Source organism: Delphinus delphis, chromosome 14, assembly GCF_949987515.2.
Source record: "Delphinus delphis chromosome 14, mDelDel1.2, whole genome shotgun sequence".
NCBI lineage: Eukaryota > Metazoa > Chordata > Mammalia > Artiodactyla > Delphinidae > Delphinus > Delphinus delphis.
The window spans coordinates 20,157,155-20,180,254 of NC_082696.1; the positions used below are offsets into that span (position 1 = coordinate 20,157,155).

General features: G+C 38.1%; 1 protein-coding gene across 10 annotated transcripts in view; it reads right to left on the reverse strand.

The window, feature by feature from the left end:
* UTRN (utrophin) overlaps nt 1–23,100 on the reverse strand; it is a 497,409-nt gene that overhangs the window by 111,883 nt on the left and 362,426 nt on the right. For all 10 annotated transcript variants that reach the window (XM_060029843.1, XM_060029847.1, XM_060029845.1 and 7 more), the window contains one exon: nt 4,680–4,809. In XM_060029843.1, the coding sequence (XP_059885826.1) occupies nt 4,680–4,809 (130 nt within the window). The remainder of the gene's footprint in view (nt 1–4,679; nt 4,810–23,100) is intronic.

Genomic DNA, 23,100 nt, shown 5'->3' on the forward strand with positions numbered 1-23,100 from the left:
CCGCTCCGCAGCATGTGGGATCTTCCCCGACCGCGGCACGAACTCGTGTCCCCTGCATCGGCAGGCGGACTCTCAACAACTGCGCCACCAGGGAAGCCCAAGAGGAAATATTATACACTGACGTGACACAATTGAAATCCAATTAAGTAGTTCCATATCACTCAAGATAAGGGAACTACTGACAAAGTTGTGAACTTTGTAAAATTTCTGTAATGATTCAGGTAATTTTAGTCCGATTAAAAATTATACTGACTTAATAACCATTTATAAGCAGAGTGAGTAATTCTGGGTAGCTGAGTGGTCCAGACAGCTACATTTATTCATTTAACCTGATTTTTTTTTTTTTTTACGGTTGCCATTTTGGAAGGGAATTCACTAAAATATAGTATAAACTCCTACGCCTTCTCTTAACTGAATTATATTCTGTCTTCAAAAATAAACAAACTAAAATTCATAGCTTCAGCTTTTCTTTTATTGTAAAAGGCCCCAAAGACTATTCTGTTTTATTTTAGAATCTCCAAGTATCCTTTTTATAATTTTCTTTCTCCTCATTGCTGTCAGACTTCTTGAAGTCATTTCTCACTGTCATCCTTTTCCCGTGTCCTGTCATTTCCATCTTGCTACATACCCATAATTCACTGGAAAACAAGTTAAACTACTTACAACAGTATCTAAAGTAAGAGTTAATACCTCGGAGAGGGTGGTTTTTCTAAGAGCTAATAAGATCTTCACTATATTTTCTACATAATATCTATCTTGGCTGCTCAGATAATTGTTCACATTCTTTCAGATTCTCAGTAACTGAGAAAGGTCAGTAAGCAAGGGCAGGGCTGAGCTTCAGATACAGAAATTAATAATATAGTCAGAAAGATGACAGGGTACCAGGGAGGCAAGGAGGAGAGCTGGGAGAGGAATCGGTCCAGGAAGAAACAAAGCCTGCAGGGAGTGGGACAGAATGAGCAGGGGCTGGGCAGGCAAAGGAGGAAGGAGTTGGAGATCAGGTAGGAGGGACCTATGGGCAGAAAAAAACCAGAAAAGACAACAGAATAAAGTTAAGAAGACCATTACCTGCAGAACATCACGAGAAGCTGGTGGGTGTCAAACGGACATTAGTTTGGAGCAGAGAGAAGCATGAGATGCTGCCGCACTGGAAAGCTGAGGCCAAAGCACTGTGCAGCCTTGTATGGCAGGTAAAGGAGCTCAGATCCCATTTCAGTGACTACCCGTGGTTTTCAGATGCCAGTTTTGTGTTTTAGATGTATCACTGTAGCATCTATTTATGTTGATGCAGGGACACCAATTAAGAAAGTACTGCGAAGCAACCTAAATACCCATCGACAGATGAATGGATAAAGAAGATGTGGCACATATATGCAATGGAATATTACTCAGCCATAACAAGGAATGAAATTGGGTCATTTGTAGAGACGTGGATGGATCTAGAGACTGTCATACAGAGTGAAGTAAGTCAGAAAGAGAAAAACAAATATCGTATATTAACGCCTATATGTGGAATCTAAAAAGATGGTACAGATGAACCGGTTTGCAGGGCAGAAATAGAGACACAGATGTAGAGAACAAACGTATGGACACCAAGGGGGGAAAGTCGGGGGGATGAATTGGGAGATTGGGATTGGGATTGTAAAATGGATAACTAATAACCTGCTGTATAAAAAAATAAAATTAAATTAAATTTAAAAAGATGTACACACACACACACACACACACACACACACACACACACACACACAAAAGTACTGAGGGAATTCCCTGACGGTCCAGTGGTTAGGACTCCACACTTTCACTGCCAAGGGCGTGAGTTCAATCATTAGTCAGGGAACTAAGACCCCACGAGTCACACGGAGCGGCCAAAAAAAAAAAAAAAGTACTGAAAAGTCCTAGCAAAAGATGGTAAGGGGCTGAAATAGGGCAGTTAATATTAGTAATGATTTTTAAATGTTTAAAATATACATACTTGAAAGTTGCTAGGAGAGTAGATCTTAAAAGTTTTCATCACAAGGGAAAAAAATTGTAATTATGTGAGGTGATAGATGTTAACTAGACTTACTGTGGTGATCATTTCACAATATATACAAATATCAAATTATTATGTTGTACACCTTAAACTTGTACAATATTATGTCAATTATATCTCAATAAAACTGGGGGGAAAAAAGAAAATATCTAGCAGAGCATACCTGATAAAATTCTTTGTCAGCAACTGATCACTTGGTTGCAATAATTAGTTTGCTTGTTTTCAACAGCATTTATCAATTAAAAGATGCCTGAGAGCAACTCATCCTGTGCTATGCAGTAATAAAATAAAACTCCATAAGCTATCATAAAATGCATATATACACATATGACACTATCAGATAATTGATAACAGAAAAAAAAAGGAGCCAGGAGAAAAGGCTTTGGGAGAGAAAAATCATGGCAAGAAGTATTTTCTGGAACAGTTACTTAAAAACAAAGATGGATTCACCTTGGTGTGTCCTTTGGCACATTACGCATAGCATACTCAATAAATGCTTATTAAATAGAACCAAAAAATCATTATACAATTTCTCCCTGCTCTAGTCCCTCCAACATTGAGTACTTTGAGTAGCATCACACAAGATAACTAATGTTCAAACACTATTACTGATAGCAGTTGTTCGTAAGTCATGGTAAACAACAAAGTATAAAAGCTATTACGGATAATTTTCTTTTATTTACTTTCAACAACAGCTAAAGTCAGCCAACATTACACAAAATAATATCAGGAAAGGAGAAAGTGTGAAAATGGCTAATTGTAAAAAAACAAACAAACAAAAAACACTCCAAAACAAAAAAATCATAAAGTTAAACTGACGTGACTTTTTTCTTGCCTCACAAATACAGTATGTGAAAATAGGTCTTAAAAATGTCCTGATGTAACAGCAAAATAAGGACTCAAAAGCCATATGTTTTTACCCCTTAAACTGACTAACCACTAAGGAAGAAAATTTATAGCAAAGTGAAACTCTAGTGATATAACACTTTTTTACTGCTATGAAATAGCTTACGTTTCCTCTATTCTCTGAAAAACAAGGACATGAGACAAGCAGATTTAAAGTAGACTTTAAATTGGATAAGGCGAGACAAGTGAACTTCTTATTTTTCTTCCAAGCTTAAAAGAAAAAAAACCCAGTGAAATAGCGCCTTTTTCTTGCTGTATTTAAGTCGAAATGCTCTGTCCAACTTTCCAGGGCCTTGTAATCTGCACCAGACAGCGCCTACAAGTCCCTCACTCCTACCCCCTGTCCAGGCACAGCCCCTGCCCCCACCTCCCCTGCCCCCAGCTCTGCTGACTTCCCCTGACACACAGCTGTTCTGCCCCTCTCTCTGGGCTGCTGCTTCCAGTGATCCTGTCCCAGCTAATGACCTCCTACCCACACCCGAGTGTGCTCAGCGTACAAGTCATTCAACAACCTACTATGTAGCTGTGTGCATGTTGTGTGCACACATATGTCCGTGTGTGTATACAATACATGTATAATGCAGGAGGCATAAGTCTCCAAAGACAGAAGTAACAATCATGAGTGATTTGCAGACTGAGAGAGGCGGAGCCTCAACAGTGACTTAGGTCCCCCGAAGGCTGACTAGAAAAACAGTGACACTGCCAGCAGAAAATAAAAACCAACGCTGGAAGAGATGATAAGTATGCTGTGTCTCTGTACACACACACACACACACAAAGGGTCAAGAAAATCATGATCCTGATGGGAAATTGACTCCGATTGAAGTAGAGCTTCCCTGAGAAAGGCTGAGGAGGAAAACGGCTACTTTCCAAATGTCTGATCCAGTTCCAGCTACAGTCAAAGCATTTTCCAACCATACTTCCCTTACAAGTAATAAATGCTCATGAATTACACTGCTGGACATAGCATGAGGTAGTCTTTCAGGTCTGGTTTTACTATGGAAAGTGAATGATGAGAAAATATTTTGAATGGCATGTTTATTTTTTAAAATGCATCAGAATGCTTTTATGCCATAAGTGAAAAATCAAAATAAAGATATACGTTGGCCTCCAAATTCATCTCTTAAATCTACCATGTGATTTATTGCTATCTGCTAGTAAGGTAGATACTGTTTCAGCTTTAAGCCAAAGTACATAAATATTATAGGTTGTTATGTTTAAATTAAAGAAATTCTGTTGTCTGCTTGTAAAAGAAAGGGGCTTTGGTGTCTTATTTTAAAAAGTAATCTTGAAAAAGAGAAGTTAAATAATCTTACCTTCTAGATATTTAAATAATTTATGTTTACTCTTGTATTTTAAATATCATTCTTCTACTTACAATTATTTATCATGTAGTTTAAATATAAGAAATATAAATTTTTATTTCTTGAAGAAATTATTTTTAGTTACACTATGCTTTTTAACCAAGTATTTTTCTGCAGTTAATTCCCCTTCAAAGTAATGATACTGAAGTATACAGCCATTTTATTTTTTAATTTAAGAATCTAAATATTTGTTCAAAATGACATATTTGACTAAAGTAATACTTAGAAGAAAAATTTTAATACTAGATCCTGAAATTCTGTAAGACATTTTAAAATATCAGGTCCTGATATGCTGTAAGAAAATTCTCTTGTCGATTCTGGTGTTTTGTTCTCCTCACATGTGTTTTTATGATGTAGAAAGAAATCAGTCTCACCTGTTTTTGATTGTAGGTTTCTTCTTGGTTCTTCAGGGGCCTCAATTGGTTGATCAGCCAGGAAAACTCGAGCTTGGTCTATAGCATTCAGGACAGAATACTCTTTCTCCTTTAACTCACGTCTCAGTGCCTTTGCAAAGAGAAGCAAAAGTTGAATTTGTAACCTAATGTGTTCAAGTCATGGAACATCTTCAGTTAGACCACTTCTGATCACATTTGTCAAGGGAATGTCTCATCACCAGCATGTTAGCGAGGTTAGCAGTAAAAATGTAAATTTTACACGTATGAATGATGAAACATGAATAAAAGCAAAAAGATGATTCCTCTAGAACTTATATGGGAAAAAAACATCAGAACCTCCAAAATTTACAATATGCACCTAAGGGAAATTGCTACAGTATATTTGATCTTACACAAAATGTACTTTTAGGGTTATCACTACCGTCAGACTGCTAAATCTAAGATACTTTTTTCTTATAAGACTGACCAAAAAAATTACATCCAGTGGTAGAGCTAGAGGCGATTTCACAAGTTGTAATGAGATCCTCAGAAGTGTTTTACATTCTTTGGAATATATTAAGAAAAAAATTAAGAGATAGAAACAAATTAAAGTACATGAAATCAAAACTAAACCAAAGAGAACACTTAAAAGACAGTCTCCAATTATCTTAAAATATATTCCATCTCTCATGCTGAGGCAATTACAGTTCTCCCCTTGTGACTTTTCCATGCAAATCTATAAGTCTCAGAATAGTTTGTCTTTAGTACTTCTGTGGTTTTAAGTAGGGTCAAACTTTCACCTCTGCTCCTATAAAATGTTTGGTGATTAAGACTTAATTGACTAGGGTTTAAAAACAACAAAACTCGTCTAGTGACTACTGCAAGGTAAGAGTAAATGAAGACTTTCTCATGTGCTATTTTAATACTGTAGCTAAATCAGAATTGCTCTTAATATTGTTACCTCTTAAATTATGTACATAAACACCTACTGGCTCTAATATTTTGCTTTTAATACAGTTCCTCGGCAATGCATTATGAAAACTCAACTTTTCATTTTCTAAAATATTACACTCTGATAGTATTTTAGAATCAACAAAGTCCTTCTGAGCATAAGTACTTTTTTAACAGCATTTGATATATGTTGGGATGACGGGGTATTTGGAGGCTATATCTCATCTTCCACAGTAAATAAAAAGCAAAAATTTTTAATTTCTAGAAATATCAGAATAATCTTACATAAAAAAACTAAAACTGAACAACAGAAAAACACTGGTAATGAAGTTGAAAGAGACCATCACAGGTGGGGAGGGATGAGAAGAGCAGGCAAGGAGTAGAGAGAAATGGCATGACAGTGACTGTGTCCTGCGCACCTGAGACTTAACAAATACTGGGTGCTGGAAAGTCACTGAAGAGCTGGACAAGACGGTGGTGATGGGGGCTGTCAGACATATATTTTTGTTTGTTTACAGTATCATTGTCAGGTCTCTGATAGTCATTAAAAAACAAGTCTGGGGACTTCCCCAGCGGTCCACTGATTGGAACTCAGAATGTCCACTGCAGGGGTCACGGGTTCGAACCCTGGTCAGGGAACTAAGATCCTGCATGCCACGTGGCATGGCCACAAAAAAAGTCTGAGTCTGAGAGAAAGCCCCACAGGTCTGGAGAACCTATTTTCCTTCCTAACCACACTGAACCCCAGCGCTTCATAAAACAATCCTCTCTGCACAGCGTGTTGGCGGGGGAATGTCTCCTAAACTCCTTGGAGACGCTGAGGTAGGGAAGTAGAGGAGGCAAGTGTGGGCAGGTGGGAACTACGCAGAGGAAGTAGAAATATGGGGCTCAAGCTCTAATGCCAACTCACCACCCAAATATCCCAGAGGACAGCATACATTTAATATCTGTTCATACTCTACTTCGCAAATTTAATTTTGTTATCCAATTTGTTCTATTTCAATTATATTTAATTGCATGTCAGAAATGGGTTTAACTTTCAACAGCACTACACATATAATCATTTCACTGTCCTTTACCTCTCAATTAGATATAAAAGAAAATCAGCATTTCCTAAGCACCTGGTGAACATTAATGATAAGATAATTAGACTCCAACAGAGTTGTTTTGTACACAGAGTTACAAAGTATCATTCAGATTTAGGTTCTAATATCACATGACTTATATCTGGGCGGTCTTAAATGAGTATAACATGATCTAATTGGAATTTTTTCCATTTTAGTGACTTTATATTTTCATTCAAAACAATTCTGTTCTCAGGCAATAACAAGTATTGGCAAGGATGTGAAGAAGTTGGAACCTTCATACACTGTTGTTGGAATGCTTAAAATGGTGCATCCACTTTGAAAAACAATTTGGAAATGCCTAAAAATGTTAAACATAGTTATCATATTACCCAGCAATACCACTCTTAGGTATATACCTAAGAGAACTAAAAGCATATGTTCACATAAAAACTTGTACATGAATGTTCATAGCAATATTATTCATAACAGCCAAAATGTGGACACAACCCAAACACATCCATCAGCTGGTCAATGGGGACTTCCCTGGTGGTCCAGTGGTTAAGACTCCACGCTTCCGTTGCTGAGGGCATGGGTTCCATCCCTGATCAGGGAACTAAGATCCCGCATGCCACACGGTGCGGCCAAAAAAAAAAAAAGTCACCATCAACTGGTGAATGGATAAACAAAATGTTGTATATCCACACAATGGGATCTTACTCAGCAACAAAAATGAATGAAATAGTGATACATGTTACAACATGGTTGAATCTTGAAAACATTATGCTAAGTTAAAGAAGCCACACACAAAAACCCACTACTATGAAATGTCCAAATAGGTGAGTGTCTAGAGACAGAAAGTAGATTGGTGACTGCTCAGGGATGGGAGGTTGAGGGAAGAATAGGTACGTGCTCATGGGTCAGGCTTCTCTGGGGGGTAATGAAAATGTTCCAAAACTATCATAGATAGTGATGATGGTGGTACAACTCTGAATATACTAAAAGCCACTGAACTGATCACTTTAATAGAGTGAATTTCATGTTATGTGAATAATCTCTCAATAAAGTTATTAAAATAAAATAATTCTGCTCTTTTTCCCAAAAATGTCCTCTAGGCACTCTGTTTATTTACTAACCTCTATCCCCCCTCATCTGCAAGGTAAAAGCTCATCTTGTATATTTCGTATGTTCCCACCTCAGTGTTCCCAGAGCACATCCTATTTCTTTAACACAGTTCATCCTAATATATTTTGAGACCATGCCTCTGTCCCCTCCATTATACTGTCAGTTCTTCCAGGGGAGGCTCACCTCTTAATCATTCAAAATTCTCAGTGCCTGTCTAGACATATACAGAAAGTACTCAATAAACGCTTGAGGAACAGTGAATAAAAGAAGACATGCTTTCAGAATTAAATACTATTTATGATTTTAAATTATAACCAAGCAAAATATACCAAAGTCCCCCAAATCTGATTATCCTAAAATGGAATAATTATTGGATTCCAGTTAGCTCTGGATTATTTGAACTAGTTTGAAAATTATTGGTAAATAATTTTTGATGCAAAGTTAATTTTCTCCTATCATCTAATTCAGCTAGTAAGTACTAAGTATTTCAGTTTGCTGTGGGTCATTATTTTAGTAATAGCAAATATCCTTTTCTCTCCCTAAACAAGGAACTGATCTCACTGAAAGGGGTGATACTTCATCTTCCCTCGTTTTTCCATATCCTAATTCATGAGGTAACTGCATAGGGCATAGTTTCAAAATGAATGCAGGCATTAGATTGAAGGTGGTAACTGTTATTACTATTGTGTCAAATCCATCCAAAACATATTGGCTTAAAACAATGACAATTTATTTTCCATGATTCTGTGGCCTGGCAATTTGACCAGCTCTTCTGCCACTGCCATGGGGCATTACTCCTAAGGCTGTAATCATCTGTGACTTGAATGGGAATAGAAGTCCAAGATGGTCTCACTCACATGCCTGGAAATTACTGCTGGCTATTAGCTAGAGCACCTCGGTTTCCCTCTATATGGTCTCAAATTGTCCAATAGGCTGGACTGGGCTTCTTCAACATGATGATTGGTGTTCTCAGAGGGCAGAGTGAAAACTGCAAGATCTTTTAAGGCATTAGCTCTACAACAGCTCTGTCCAAAAAAAAAACTTTCTAACGATGGAAATGTTCTACAACTATGCAGGTCAATATGGCAACACTAGTTGTGTGTGGCTGTTTGGTATGTACCTGAAATATGACTGGTACAACTAAGGAACTGAATTTTAAATTTTATCTAATTGTAACTGATTAAGTAGAAATGGTCACATGTGGCAAGGGTTCCCGTATCAGACAGCACAACTCTAGAATCTGCACATCACTTCCATCACATTCCATCATTTGAAGCAAGTCATAAGGCCAGCACAGATTCAAGAGAATGGAAAAATATAGTTCATCTCTTGATGAAGGGAACCACAATGTCCCTTTGCATGGAGTTTTGGACATAGAGAGCAAGTTTCATTATTTTAGCAATCGGCCACACAGGATACGTGGGAAAGGGAGGGTTGGGTGGGTAATATTGCCCCATGGACTTAGTAATATTTTAGATAAGTTCTCATGAAGGCATCTCAAAACAGTGATCTTTGAAGAAAGATCTGAAGGAAGTGAGGGAGCCAGCCATAAGAGGGAGGGTGGCAAAAGAGCAATCCAGGCAAAGGGAGCTATAATTGCAAAGGTCCTGAGGGGAGTGTTTGCCAGGCTTAGCAGGCTGGCACTGTCAGAGCTGAATGAGTGGATGACAAGGGTAACTACTTCTGTAAAAATATTTTATATCATGAAAGTCAGAGGGGAAAAAACGCTTTATGGTTGTTAGGAGAGGTACCTGGTAACCACATACTTCTTCATACAGCAGATATCTGGCTATCTTGCTGACTCAAGCTTGGCCATCAACCTAAAAGTTCTCCGTGTGGCAACCTGTCACAAAGCTTATGCACTTTCTATTCTACTACATAGGTGGAAAGATCCTAATGTCCCTCCCAGACAAACACACATAAATGAAGCTTGGGCCTAAAAGACCCACGATCAGCTGTAACAAGAAACAGATACAGAATAATTTCAAAAAATAAAATTGAAAATTGTACTTTAAAAGTTGCGTGCTCTAAGGTGTTTAATATAAAGGGACAGAGACTCAGCTACCTCAAGAGTCAAGAATAATAAATGGAGGGAACAATGACTGTCCCATGGCCATAATATTCGACTTCCCTGCCATCCCAAGGTGGCATGAGAGTGTATAATAGAATTTTCCAACAAACGTTTCCACCAAAATGAGAATTTCAAAACTCATATTAAATCCATACAGTCTATAAAGAAATACGCCAGGCACAAGAGAAGACAGCAATTAATAAGCCTATGATTCGAACTCTTAAGGAACTTATAAAGAGAGAGAATAGTGCTAGTGAGAACGTGGTAATGCCACCCGTCTTTGAGAGCTGTATAAATAGGGCACTGAGGAAAGACACAGAGGAGGGACGGAGGTGGAGGGGACAGCAAGCAACCCTCTCAAAAATGTGTAAAGTGTGTTTTGAAAAAGAACTTGGAATCAGATTAAAGGTAATTAGGGGAAGAGCAATTCAAGAAAACAGAATAACAGGTAAGGTAATTTAGTCCCTCATTGTTTTCCCTATTAGGTAGCTTCTGCATGCTCTTTTTTTTTTTTGGCGGTACGCGGGCCTCTCACTGTTGTGGTCTCTCCCGTTGCGGAGCACAGGCTCCGGACACACAGGCTCCGGACGCACAGGCTCAGCGGCCATGGCTCACGGGCCCAGCCGCTCTGCGGCATGTGGGATCCTCCCGGACCGGGGCACGAACCCATGTCCCCCGCATCGGCAGGTGGACTCTGAACCACTGCGCCACCAGGGAAGCCCTGCATGCTCATTTAAATGAAATGAAGCCCCGGAATGTCAGACTGATGAAGACCTGATGTGCATATCAGAATTTAACTAGTAAAATCACAGAGTTCTCATTCTCAATCGTTTCTAGGAACCCAACAAGCCCTTCAGCAGAGCCCGCCTTCCCTCCACTTCTCTTCAGTGGCTCCTGATTTCCCATGAGTGCCAGGCAGCAGAGTAAATTGCTTCTTAGTCAACTTCAAATGCCTAAAGGGAGATTCTCAGTGATCCTCCTGAACGGTCGGGGAACATTTCTCTCCACCCGCTATTAGTTCACGGGAAGGCAGGGGATTAAGGGACAAGGCGGTATAAAGAAGTGACCGGCATGGCTTAAGTAAGAAAGTCTTACAAGTCAATCAGCTCCCCTTCATTTGCATCATGAACGTGACGTCGTTCACTGTGACGGCTGAATTGCTGCCAAGGAGACAGCAGGACGACTGGCTGCTCCTCGCAGCACTGACATGGAGACGCACAGGATCCTGCAAGCCCCTTAGCATGAACACAGGGTCTGAGAGAACCTGGAGGGAGCGGGGGAATCCCTGCCGTCCCCTCTGTCCTCAGCTGGCAACCTGTCACACTGGACTGAGATAGGGGGAGAAGAACGACCAACACGTGGGTGTCATCCCCTCTTCTTTAAATCACAACTGTCCCCTCTCCTCTCTTTAATCTAAAGGCATTATCCGCACCGTCTGTACATCAAGTGGCAAAGGTCAGTGGGATGCACTTTTCTTTAAACTTTCTAGATCATATTAAAATTATATGATCTTTTTGTTAAATTAGATCTTTTTGCTCTTCTGCTAAAAACCCTCCAATGGCTTCCTGCTGCACTTAGAAAAAATTCTCAACTTCCTACCAAGATCCAGAGCTTCCCTACTCTCTGAACCTCAACTACTAACACACCCTAATTTCCAGTCTCAAAGTCTTTATTTCTTTTCCTAGAATATGTCAAGCTTTTCCTGCCTCGTGGCCTTTGCAATCCAGAAAGCTTTTGCTTCACATCTCCAAAGACTGGCTCCTTCTCATTATTTAGTCTCCGCATTCGGTATGTCTGTTGGGTGAATGAATAAAGAAATGAGTAAACTGACATGAAAGAAAGTGTGGGATTCAAGGAAGGGAAACTCCTGGGAAATGGGAGTAGCGCATACAAAGTTGGTCTGCAGAAATAAAAAGCAGAGCAGTGGGGGAGGAAAGCAGTCATCTCCTTAGAGCTCTTCACAGAAAAAGTTATTTCTCAAGACATAATATCTGTGGGCTTTCTTAGCAATCTCACTGATCCTCACCGGTCAAAGTCAAAGAGATCCACAAGGGTCACCCTCCCTGACCCTTTAGGGACCCAGCTCTAATACCAAACTCACCATCAGTATAAGCATCGCCTGCCCAGCAGAGCCAGCCCACTTTCTTCTTTGCCACTACAGCGCTTGGCATCCACTTTGCTGGAGCGTTCACCATGCATTTCTGTCCTGACTTCTTTGCAGACCTGACTTCTACACCAGAATGTTCTGAAGGTTCACATCTATGTCCCAGAGGACAGAGTAGAAACTCAATGAATTTGTGTATGAAAGAATCAGGAGGCATTTTTAAAAAGTGTTTTGTGGTGTAGTAAAACCAGATAGAGATTTGCAGCCAACAGCCTTGTGTCAACAGTCCAGTGCACGCCATCTAGGCACACCTTTACCCACCACAAGCCCTTGAATTTGTCCCGTAACTTCTCTGCAGGTTAATAACAAAATCATTCTACTAACTTCACAGGTGAGATACTGAATGCAAACATACCTTGAAACTATTCAGTGCTGTAGAATAACTAGTTACTACAAAAATGATGCTAATCAAAAGTCTTACCATCAGTCTCAGCTCTTCTCCGAGACCGAGTTTCTTTCCTCGGACTTTATTCACTGTTATTTGTGGGGGAAAGTTCTAGCTGTTTTATCTACAGCTTTGGATGAACAAAACCAGTACCCAAACCTCCATTAGCAGGAACAATTGAATTTAACTTTTCTAAGGGGTAAATTATTTAATTATGAGCAAAGCAGAATTATGCGGTCCTCCAAGATTAAGTCAAAATGTTTGGTAAGCATAAAACTGTGTTGTAAGACTATTAAGTCACTTCAGATTCTTAGAAGGCAAACAAATAAATGTAGTGTCTTTTCGTGAACCACTTTGTTCCAGAATAAAACGTCAATGTAAACCTCTGTGGTGGCAAAAATGGTTAGCCAGATTACATCACTCACAGTAATTTGGTATAAATATCAAATTTCTTCAACTGATCAGTCCAACAAACAGTGGACTTTTTTCCAATCCTTCTAGGCACAACTAAATCAAACACAGCCACCCGTTTTCCCTCTTTCTTCTTTTTGGGAGAGAACTTAAACTGGGCATCCTAAAACTGTTTTCTAAACTCCCATGCTGACATGGAATACTGGCATTTTAATGCTAACAATACAAGGTCCACAGGAAAAAGGGACAAAAATGAGAAATCGTAAGCAAGGTTGCAGTGAAACTTTACTTTCATGCGTTGGTGGAAGCAGAAAACTGGTTCAATCATTTGGGAAAGTAAATTGGCAATATACCAAGAATCATTACTATGTTCATATTGTGTGAAACAAGAATTTCGCCTTTGGGATTATGTCCTAAGAAAGTGATCCAAAAAGAGCTACAAACACAAAAGTTTTCATTATAACATTACTTATGATTAAAAAAAATGAAAGCAACTTAAACATCTAACACCTGGAAAATATTTAGGTTCACTACAATATAGTTACACTAGGGATCATTAAATAACCTTGAAAAATTATTGTGAAGATGACTGCATAGCAACATGAAGAAATAGATATGACATGTATCTAAGTGGAAAAGACAGGAAAAAAACTATGTACCCTATTAAAACTGTGTGAAAGGTGAATATGCAAAAAGAAAATAACCCAAAATGAAAATGGATGTTTTAGAGTGGTAAAATTATGGCTAATATTTTGCTCTTTATTTTATAAAATCTGTAATAAATTACGTTCACAATTAAAAATTATGCTTTTAAGAAAAGAATGCCAAATGGAATCAAGTTCACTTATAATTGAACAAGTTACTACTTTTAAAGAACAGCATTATTAAGAATTACAAATGTGTTTTAGAAGCATACTTTTTATAACAATCATAAAACTTTTGCATTATGTTTTACTTCAATGACCTCTCTGAAGTTAGATTTATTTATAAATGTAATACATGACAACGCAGTTACTAAATGAGAGACTCCATATGTTTAAGTCACTCCCGAGGTTTGTTAGGGATCTTAACTCATCTAGCTTTTAAGGTGTCAAATTTAGACACAAGAGGGAATCTCAAACTTCTAGCTTTTAAGGTGTCAAATTTAGACACAAGAGGGAATCTCAAACACTGGGAGAATCTGGTGATACTCAGCACAAGAGGGTAAAATAATAAGCTATATTTTAAAACCTACCTCAACAATAAAAAATATGCCAATTCTTTTCCCCCATAAAAAAATCCTTCCAACTCTAGTTTTGGATAATTTAGGCAGTATTAAGACAGGAAAAAGGTAACCTCTTGGGTAACCTCTTACCTGACTACAATATTAAGGCATAAAGTATAATGGTGTTGATAAATTTTCTTACAACTTCAAGTACGTTATTTCTAGCTCTTGGGGAAAGATTTCTGCCAGCTATTATCTTTATTAAATATTCAGCTATTTAAAAGTAGAAATATTTTCAAAATGTAATATGTTTTCGTACAAATAAAAAAGGATTATAGAGAGACAAAGAGGAAAAAGGAACATTCATACGAAAGGACCTGTTGTCTCTGGGTATATCTCATTCACTCAATGTTCAACAAATATTAACTGAGCATCTAGAATGCCAGAAGTAGACAAAGATACGATAGAAAATAATTATCTTAGATGATGATAAACGCTATGGAAGAAAGAGAACAGCAGAAGAAAATAAGAGCTTAGGAGTACTGGGATGGGAATTACAATTCAAGTAGAGAAGTCTAGGTAGGCTTCACTAGGAAGGTATCACAGAGCAAACATTTGAAAGCAATGGATAGTTACCCATGTGGATACCAGGGAAAGAGCATTCCAGGCATAGAAGACAGCATGGTACTGTGACTGGAGGCACAGTGTGGCTGAAACCAGCATATAAGAGAGAAAATAGTAAGAATAAGATGAGCAAGGTGTCAGTGGGAGGTAGGTCAGATGATGTAGGTTTTGCAGACCCTTGTGAGAACTGTAACCTCTATTCTGAATTACACAGGAAGTCAGTACAGGCTTCTGATTTATCTGAATAGGAACACTCTGGCTGTTGTGCCGAGAATAACAGAGATGTAATTGTAGCTCTGAACATCTGGTAAGAGGTAGACAGATTCAAATTCTATGTTCTGAATGTAGAACCAACAAGATTTCCTAACAGACTGAATACGCGAGAAAGACAAGAGTGAAGGTGATTTTCTTTTACCCAGCAATCAGAATAGGATTCTATCAGTTGAAATGAGAGAGACTGGGGAGAACAAGTTTTGAGGGACAGGTTCAGGAATTTAGTTCAGACGTATACTAAGCTGGAGATTCCCAGGTGGAGATGGTATGTAAACATATAAATTTGGGAGTGATTGACATTTAGATGACATGTAAAACTCATCAGGAGGTCAGATGAGTTCAGGAAGGAATAAGTACAATATAGAGAATTTGGCATGGCCTGACCCCTGAGGCATCCCAATTTCAGGAGGCTGAGGAAAGAAGGAGGAACTAACAAAGGAAACCGAGAAGGAGCTACCAGTGAGGTGAGAAGAAAATTGGGATGGAGCAGTACCCCAGAAGTCAGGTAAAAAGACAGAGCAGAAGTACACTTAGTGAGTCAACAGGAAAGGGAGGACAAATAATGGTCACAACTCAGCCAACATCAACAAACAGAGACATGACAAGTTACAATGAGGGACATATAACTCAGAGTGGGGACTCAGGACAGCTTACTTACTTGAGGAGAAAAGAGATGCTTGCAGTAAGTTTTAAGAGGCTTTTGCTATTGTAAAAGTGTTGCTTTATGTATGTCAAAACATATATTAATGTTTTTCTTTTTGATGCAAGCAGCTCTGGCTATATAATTTGCAGAACGCTGTGCAAAGTGAAATTGCAGGGCCCCTTGTCCAAATATTACTAAGAATTTCAAGATGGCGGCAGTAGAGCATTAAATCAAGTGCAGGGCCCTTCAAAGAACAGAACCTTGTGCGATCGTGACTGCATGGGACGCACACCCATTATGCAAGGCATCTGAACTGTAACAAATAGGTATTGCTGGTACGGCAGGATTTCTTAGCTTCTGGTTTCAAAAAGGCACTTATCTGATTATTGGAGAATGCAAGCAGAAAAAAAAATGATACGAACATAAGGAGAATATGTCAGAATGCAATTTACTTTTTTCCCCAACTTGCCTGTAAGGCTAAATCAGCATATACAGATCTGAAGTCATTACAGTATGACAGCAAAAAAGGGCAGCAGAGTCGTTAAATTTGATAGCACTAATAAAGCTACATGTAAAAAGGGAAAGAAAACAGGCTTACTTTTCATTGGTATGCAGACAAAATTTTTTAAATCTCCATAGTGTTTTAAAAGTTTTGGTTAATGCCCCTGAATGAACATTTAATATATAAATTCATTTTGGTTCCACCCCATTGACATAAAAAATGATGCCTGAATCAGAATACTAAGTATGAATGCTAAAACTAAGATAAGGAATCCTCTAGCTTCTCACAGTAATAAAATGGTATTCTTCCCTACACTTCAAAAAATATGTGCCCACATAAATGTATTCCTTCATCCAGCAAATATATTCAGTGTTTAGTAACATCAGGCACCGTATTAGCTCCTGAACTTGTATTTTCTTTCTCTTTCAGCCTTGTTCTACATATAAACAAAGAGGGAGGGAAGAAACATCTCTTGCTCTACTGCATACTCCAAGTCACGCCATGGCTAATTTGGAGTATTTTCCCTCCAGGAGTTTTTTTTTTTTTTTTTGCGGTACGCGGGCCTCTCACTGTTGTGGCCTCTCCCGTTGCGGAGCACAGGCTCCGGACGCGAAGGCTCAGCGGCCATGGCTCACGGGCCCAGCCGCTCCGCGGCATGTGGGATCCTCCCGGACCGGGGCACGAACCCGTGTTCCCTGCATCGGCAGGCGGGCTCTCAACCACTGCGCTACCAGGGAAGCCCCCTCCAGGAGTTTTGATAACACTCTTTAGTCAATTCTTATTCAAGGTCTCTTCCCAGCTAGAAGGCTACATACTTGCACTATGGAGCTTTTCTAACCTTCCCAAGTACAAACAATCATGATTTATCTGTGTCTCCCTGGCTGTGTGTTCATACTCACATTACAGTGCTTTTGATATCTACTTTAGTCACTTGTTTTCGAGCCTGTCTCTGCCATTAGATGGTGAAATCTGTGACAACAAAAACAATCTTAGGAACTGATGTATGCTCAGCCCCTAGCAAAGTATGTAGCAAATATCAGGTGCAACTCAAAAGTTTCCTGAATGAATAAATAAACTGTTAGATAAATGAAACTGCCTCTGGGCTAAATATGTCCAGAGGCAGTTCATTAGCAAGGGGCTGTATTGCTTGGTTTTACAGACCTCTACTTGCCTACATCTGTTGTCTACTCTTTAATTTCACCACTAGGGACAGACAATTATTAGGATGCCTTGCCTCTCCCTCTAAACTCGGACATTCTATGACCCTTTGGGGTGAGGTTCCAGTTACCCATATCAGGCTTGGGAGACAAATGCAGTTAACTGAATGAGGTGTGGCAGGTAGGTGCAGGCTCACATAGAGAACTGCTGCTTCAGGTCTTCACACAGACTTTGCTAACAGACCTTAGGGGGCTGTGCTTTTAGTAAGAAGGCAGTCAGCATAAGTGGCAGAGGCTGAAGGGGAACTTGGGAAATAATTTAATCAATTTTAGAAGAAGGCCAATTTTTCATTAGGTAATTTCATAACACAGCAAGACACTGAAATTTCAGGTTTGCACACAGAGTGTCAGATTACTTTAGCAGGGAGAAAAACCACACACACACACACACACACACACACACACACACACACACACACACACAGAAACTAAATTTAATGGTGGAGTGTTGCTGTTTTAAAGACGATGTTATTCTAATGAGTAAGCTTGCAAATGTATCTTGGCAATTCAGTTTAAGGCCCAAATGTCCTGATTCTTATATAATGAGGTTTGAATATAGGAATTAAATTGGGTTTAATTTAAAGCAAAGGACAGAATAGCCCTGAAGGAATGGAAAAGCCCCTAAGATATTGTACCTGAATCATACACTTTCAGTTATTCTTGGTGATTTCCTTTTCTAAAGTCAAACATGTATTATACAGCAGAAAGGGTGTTAGAGCTCTGATAACTGCTCCTACCTAAGTTAATAGGTACATTGTTATGAAAATGAAGTGCAAATTGAATAGCAAAAACTGAATCTGCAATTTTATCCTATCTACAAGTGTCTGACAAGTAAATTCATAACATTACAAATGAACGCTACATGCATTATAGGTGCTTTCTAAGTAATCGTTGATTGAATGATAATCTCACACTTTTGAAAGTGAAGCTACATATAAGTGACCTCACTTTCCAAAACACTTTTTAAATGATACTACAAATTTAAGCCATTAAGTGGGAAAATTCAACTATCAATTTATTCTAGAAGTCATTAGAAATATTATATATTTTAAAGTAGTAATTTATTTTGACATTTGACGGGATGAAATTTGTACCTACATGAGAAAAAAAAATATGATTGTGTTGTTTACCAGATACCTAAAAAGTTTGGAAGGTGATTCCTGTTTAATTTAACAGGTTGACCCTAGATTGTAATGGGGGGCTAGTTTTGCTGGACAGTAAATAGCAGATATTAATATGGTTTTGTTTAATTAAAACAACCCATATAGCCTAGACAGTTTTAAACAAAACAAAAATGATCAAAACTGTCAAGACAAATTCTCAGCAATTATGTGAGATGAGATTAGCCACCATTTACTGAGTATTTACTGTGGACCAGGTCTCACGCCAAACAACCATCAAGGCACTTTGACTTATGATTATGATTATGTTTTAACAAGTCTGCCTATGTGATGGGTTGTTAAAACATTGAACAAAGTATTCATTATGGTTGTTGCTGAAAATCTATTAATGTTCTGAGTCACTGGTTTAAACATCCAAGAAAGTAGAGGTATTTAATTAAGGGTCCAAAACATATTGATGTTTCATAATATCAGTTCCTGGAACATTTACATAACAGAAGGGAAAGATGCCAATCCGTGAGTCACCCACTTCACTGTATGAGGTGGATTTTTGAGCTGAGCCTTTGCTGTGGGGCTTTCTGCGTGCTCATTGCCTAGGACTGCTACATTTTTCAAGAAGCATCAACCCTACTAACTACTTAGCTTTTCTGATTTGTTTCTGGTCTATGGAATGTTTGTTGTATTTTGGAGCCCAATTTTGCCATGCTTGATTTTCTGTTTTTTTACATTTTATCTATAATTATTAGGTGTTTGAGCAGATGAGGTGCTTTGAAGTATGACCTTACAGTACCTCTGACCTTGAAGTCTCAGAGCCATCACCTAAACATTTAAATGTATAATATTCCTTCTAGATACAGTCACAAGCATAGAGCGCTTAGGTATAGGAATGACTAAAATATGTCACTGGAGTAGAGGCTGTGCCTTATTGCCCTCTGTATATTCAGCATCAATGCAACATATACGTCATTCCATGAATAGTGGGGGTGGATGGATGGATGGATGATGAAGTGACTTGCACTGCCATTATCAAAGAAAGGTTGTGAAAAGTGTCATTAAATCACTGATGTACATATAAAGAACTAGAGTATAGAAATATATGTGGGACTCAGAAAACTTTGAGAATATATGAGTTCCCATAAACCAACCCCTTTGTATCTGAGGTGACTGAACACCGATATCTGAGATACCAGAGTCTCTTAACCATCTGCAGATGGTGCAAGCAGACTGGTTCCAGGGTAAAGAGATGCAAATGTAAGATAATATATACTATTTGTGTTCTTTTACTTATAAACACTCAAATATTGCCTTTCAAGGTAATTAGATTCATGGCTAAACATATATAATTTGCCTATTAGCCATTAATAAGTTAACTAAAGGCAGTGCATGCAGAAGTGTCTCATGGGTTTGGCCTTTCCATGATAAGCTGTTTTCTTTTATTAAGAACAAGAAATAAATCACCTTCCAGTCTCTAGGCTCATATCTTATCCCATATAAATTCTCAAAAATATTGTTGCTTCAATGGCTTCATCCAATTATTTGAGGAGTCTAAGTTTTTTTAAGGCACCAATAGGCTAACACAACAAGTGTATGTTATGATGTCAAAACCTATAGTGCCCAAACATAGTGAATCTAAGGAAAAATACAAAATGCAGACACAGAGCAACTAAAATTTAAAATATACTATAAAATAAGTCCTAGTTTAGAGAATAACCCCAAACAGCTATTGCTTATTGAACACTTACTATTTGTACTCTGCTAAGTGGTTTATACATAGTGATGGTCAGAAACAGGATAGCAGAGATTGGAGAATATGCCCCAACGCCTAGTTTATAGGGCTAGTGTGTGGAGGGGGAGTGGGAATTGAAATCAGATCTACCTAAGCCCATGTGCTAGGTTCAATCACTCTGTACAGACAAGGCCAACATAAGGTGCCTAGAATAGAGAATAATACACTACTATCCAAGTGAGAAGAGCCAAAGAAAAGTTTTCAGTGAACTTGAAAACAAACACTGCTGAGGATATGCGTTAAGTAGTCAGATGTCTACATATAATTATTTTCTTCAAATTCTTCATATGACTCCTTGACAACAGATTTTGATATCACTGGAAGCGACTTTTGAGTCGCCTAACAGTTTTCCAGCATGTAGTAACCCCACATCCACCTAAGCTTCTGAGACATAGACTTGTTTTTTAGTTTGTATATAACAACATCACTGAAAATTTTAATGTAAAACTTAAGTGTTAATTAAGTGTAACATCAGCACAGGTGGTTTTCAGATGTATCTGGCAGATGTGTATTTGTCTTGTCCATAGCAGAAGAACATATGGTATCTCTTTCTAAATTGATCTGTACAAGACTTGTGTACAACGATATTCAAGACTTGCATTTATGTGATCATATCTCCTGGAATAATTAACAAATCAGAGTTAAACTTCTTTGCCTCGTATTTAAAAAGAAATCCATCTAGTAATCTCAAGATATTCTAATTGAGCTTGGAGAGATTATGTCAAATTAATTCAACTTCCTTAAACAGTAGTGTGTGGTTCAAAATAAAGTAAGTCAGATAGCCACCTGTAAAATGAGAGAATGAGTTTGAAATCAAATACAAGGTCCCCTCTTTCTATGGGAAAATTTTAGAGAACAAAATATCTTGCCTAATATCAGTATCAAACCACTTAAGGGTTGATTTTGATTGTTCTAACTACGTATATACTTTGAAGTCATAAGGCAAGCGTTCTTTGAAGTTAAAAAGATTTTTTAAAATTTATTGTGACAGAGACTTAAATACCAAGAAGTCAGAAAAAAATTACAAAGTTTGTAATAAAAGAAAAAATGAAAAGAAAAAGACTAAATGCTACATTTAATGCTAAACATATCTGTGAAAAAATTAGTTTAAAATTATTTTATGTTCTGTTTAAAGCTACAACATAATGTTATAATTGAAGAGAATTCTACAATCCCTTAAGGAAAAAAGATTGGTAATAAATGTGCACACGAACTGAAAACATGCCTGAATTATAACCAAGGGACCAAAGTAGGGGATTAGAGAAATGGGTGGTTAGGCAGACAACCAGAGATTTGGGACAGCAATGTGCAGTTCACAGCTCAGCCACAAACCTTGTTGGCAATGATTCCTCATAGCACAGAGAAGACATAGGAACTGTAAGTTTGAGAGCTACAAACATAGGCTCTCCCTGACTGGAAGCTCCATGCGGACAGGGACTGTGTCTGTTTTCTGTACCTGTGTCCTTCTGGTGTCTTAGAAACTGCCAGACACTAAGTAAATGATAAGTATTTGCTGGAAGTGAAGGAAGGAGGAAGGAAAACTCAGATATCATTAAATCATATGCCTCTCATTTGCTTCCACTATAAATAAGGGGATTGGACTGAATTATTTCTTGGGTTCCTTTCAATCCTAATAATTCACAATTCTAAGTTGTACACACTCATTTGCACACACACAGACACACATAAGATTTTCTCTGATAAAAAAAATCAGAAGACCAGGGGAAAAGATATCTCTAAGGACATGGGAAAGAAAAATCTTGCCTGAAACATAGAGCTACCACATGTACACCCAAATGGATTTTGATTTTAAGAAAAGATTGAGGATAAATTAGAGAATTAGGTTAGAACATGAGCAAGGCTGAGGTTCCACTACAGTTAGACTATACAATGCCTATAGCTGGCAAAGTTCAGTAAGAAAGGTAAACTACTACAGGTAGGTGTCACATCTTTAAATATTACCCTGATTGATTGTACTAACTATAGTGATTTGCCCTCCTTGTAATAATTTATAGCAATTAGAAACATTACTCTTGGCAGTTGGGAAAGAAGGTTACTTATGACAGAATGTGACTGTATTTGGAGATAGGGTTTTTCAAGAGGTAATCAAGTTAAAAGGAGGACATTCATTAGGGTGGGCCCTAATCCGATATGACTGGGGTCCTAATAAAAAGAGGGTATTTTGAGCAGTTTTAAGACTTCACCACGTGAAGACTCAGGGAGAAGACGGCCAAGGAGAGGGTCCTTATAGGAAACCAGCTCTGCTTACATCTTGATTTCAAACTTCTAGCCTCCAGAATTATGAGAAAATAAATTTCTGTTGTTTGAACCACCTGTTTATGAGCTTTATTATGGTGGCCTTAGGAAACTAACACACGTCTCCACAAACTTACTCTGAACACTATTCCATAATTTATATCTCCTAGCATCTTAGCCTGCTTAGTTCTCAGAGTTAAATATGAAGCTTTTGACAAACGTTAATAATATATAATATTAAGAACACTTATAGTTTTGGATCATTGATAAATTGGAAGGCAGACTATGATAAAATATGTTCTAGAATCTAGAATCAACACAAACCTCTACAAAGGACTATTTCCAGTGAGGATATAACAGTGAGTGAGAACACATACTCAGAAAATCTGGGCTATTCCTATAAATCATCTAATACATAACTCAGAAAGTTAAAGAAGTACAGACTGTTAAATGGAAACTCTTGACTTACTGATAAGAAAAATCCCTCAACGGTAGTCTGGATCATGCACAATGTGCTAAATGATAGCTATTGTGATAAAGAAGTAACCTGAGAAAGTCTAGAACGAGGCGCCAAGAAATCTAGAAAGCAGGGACAATCTATATCCAACTTACACTACTCCCCTC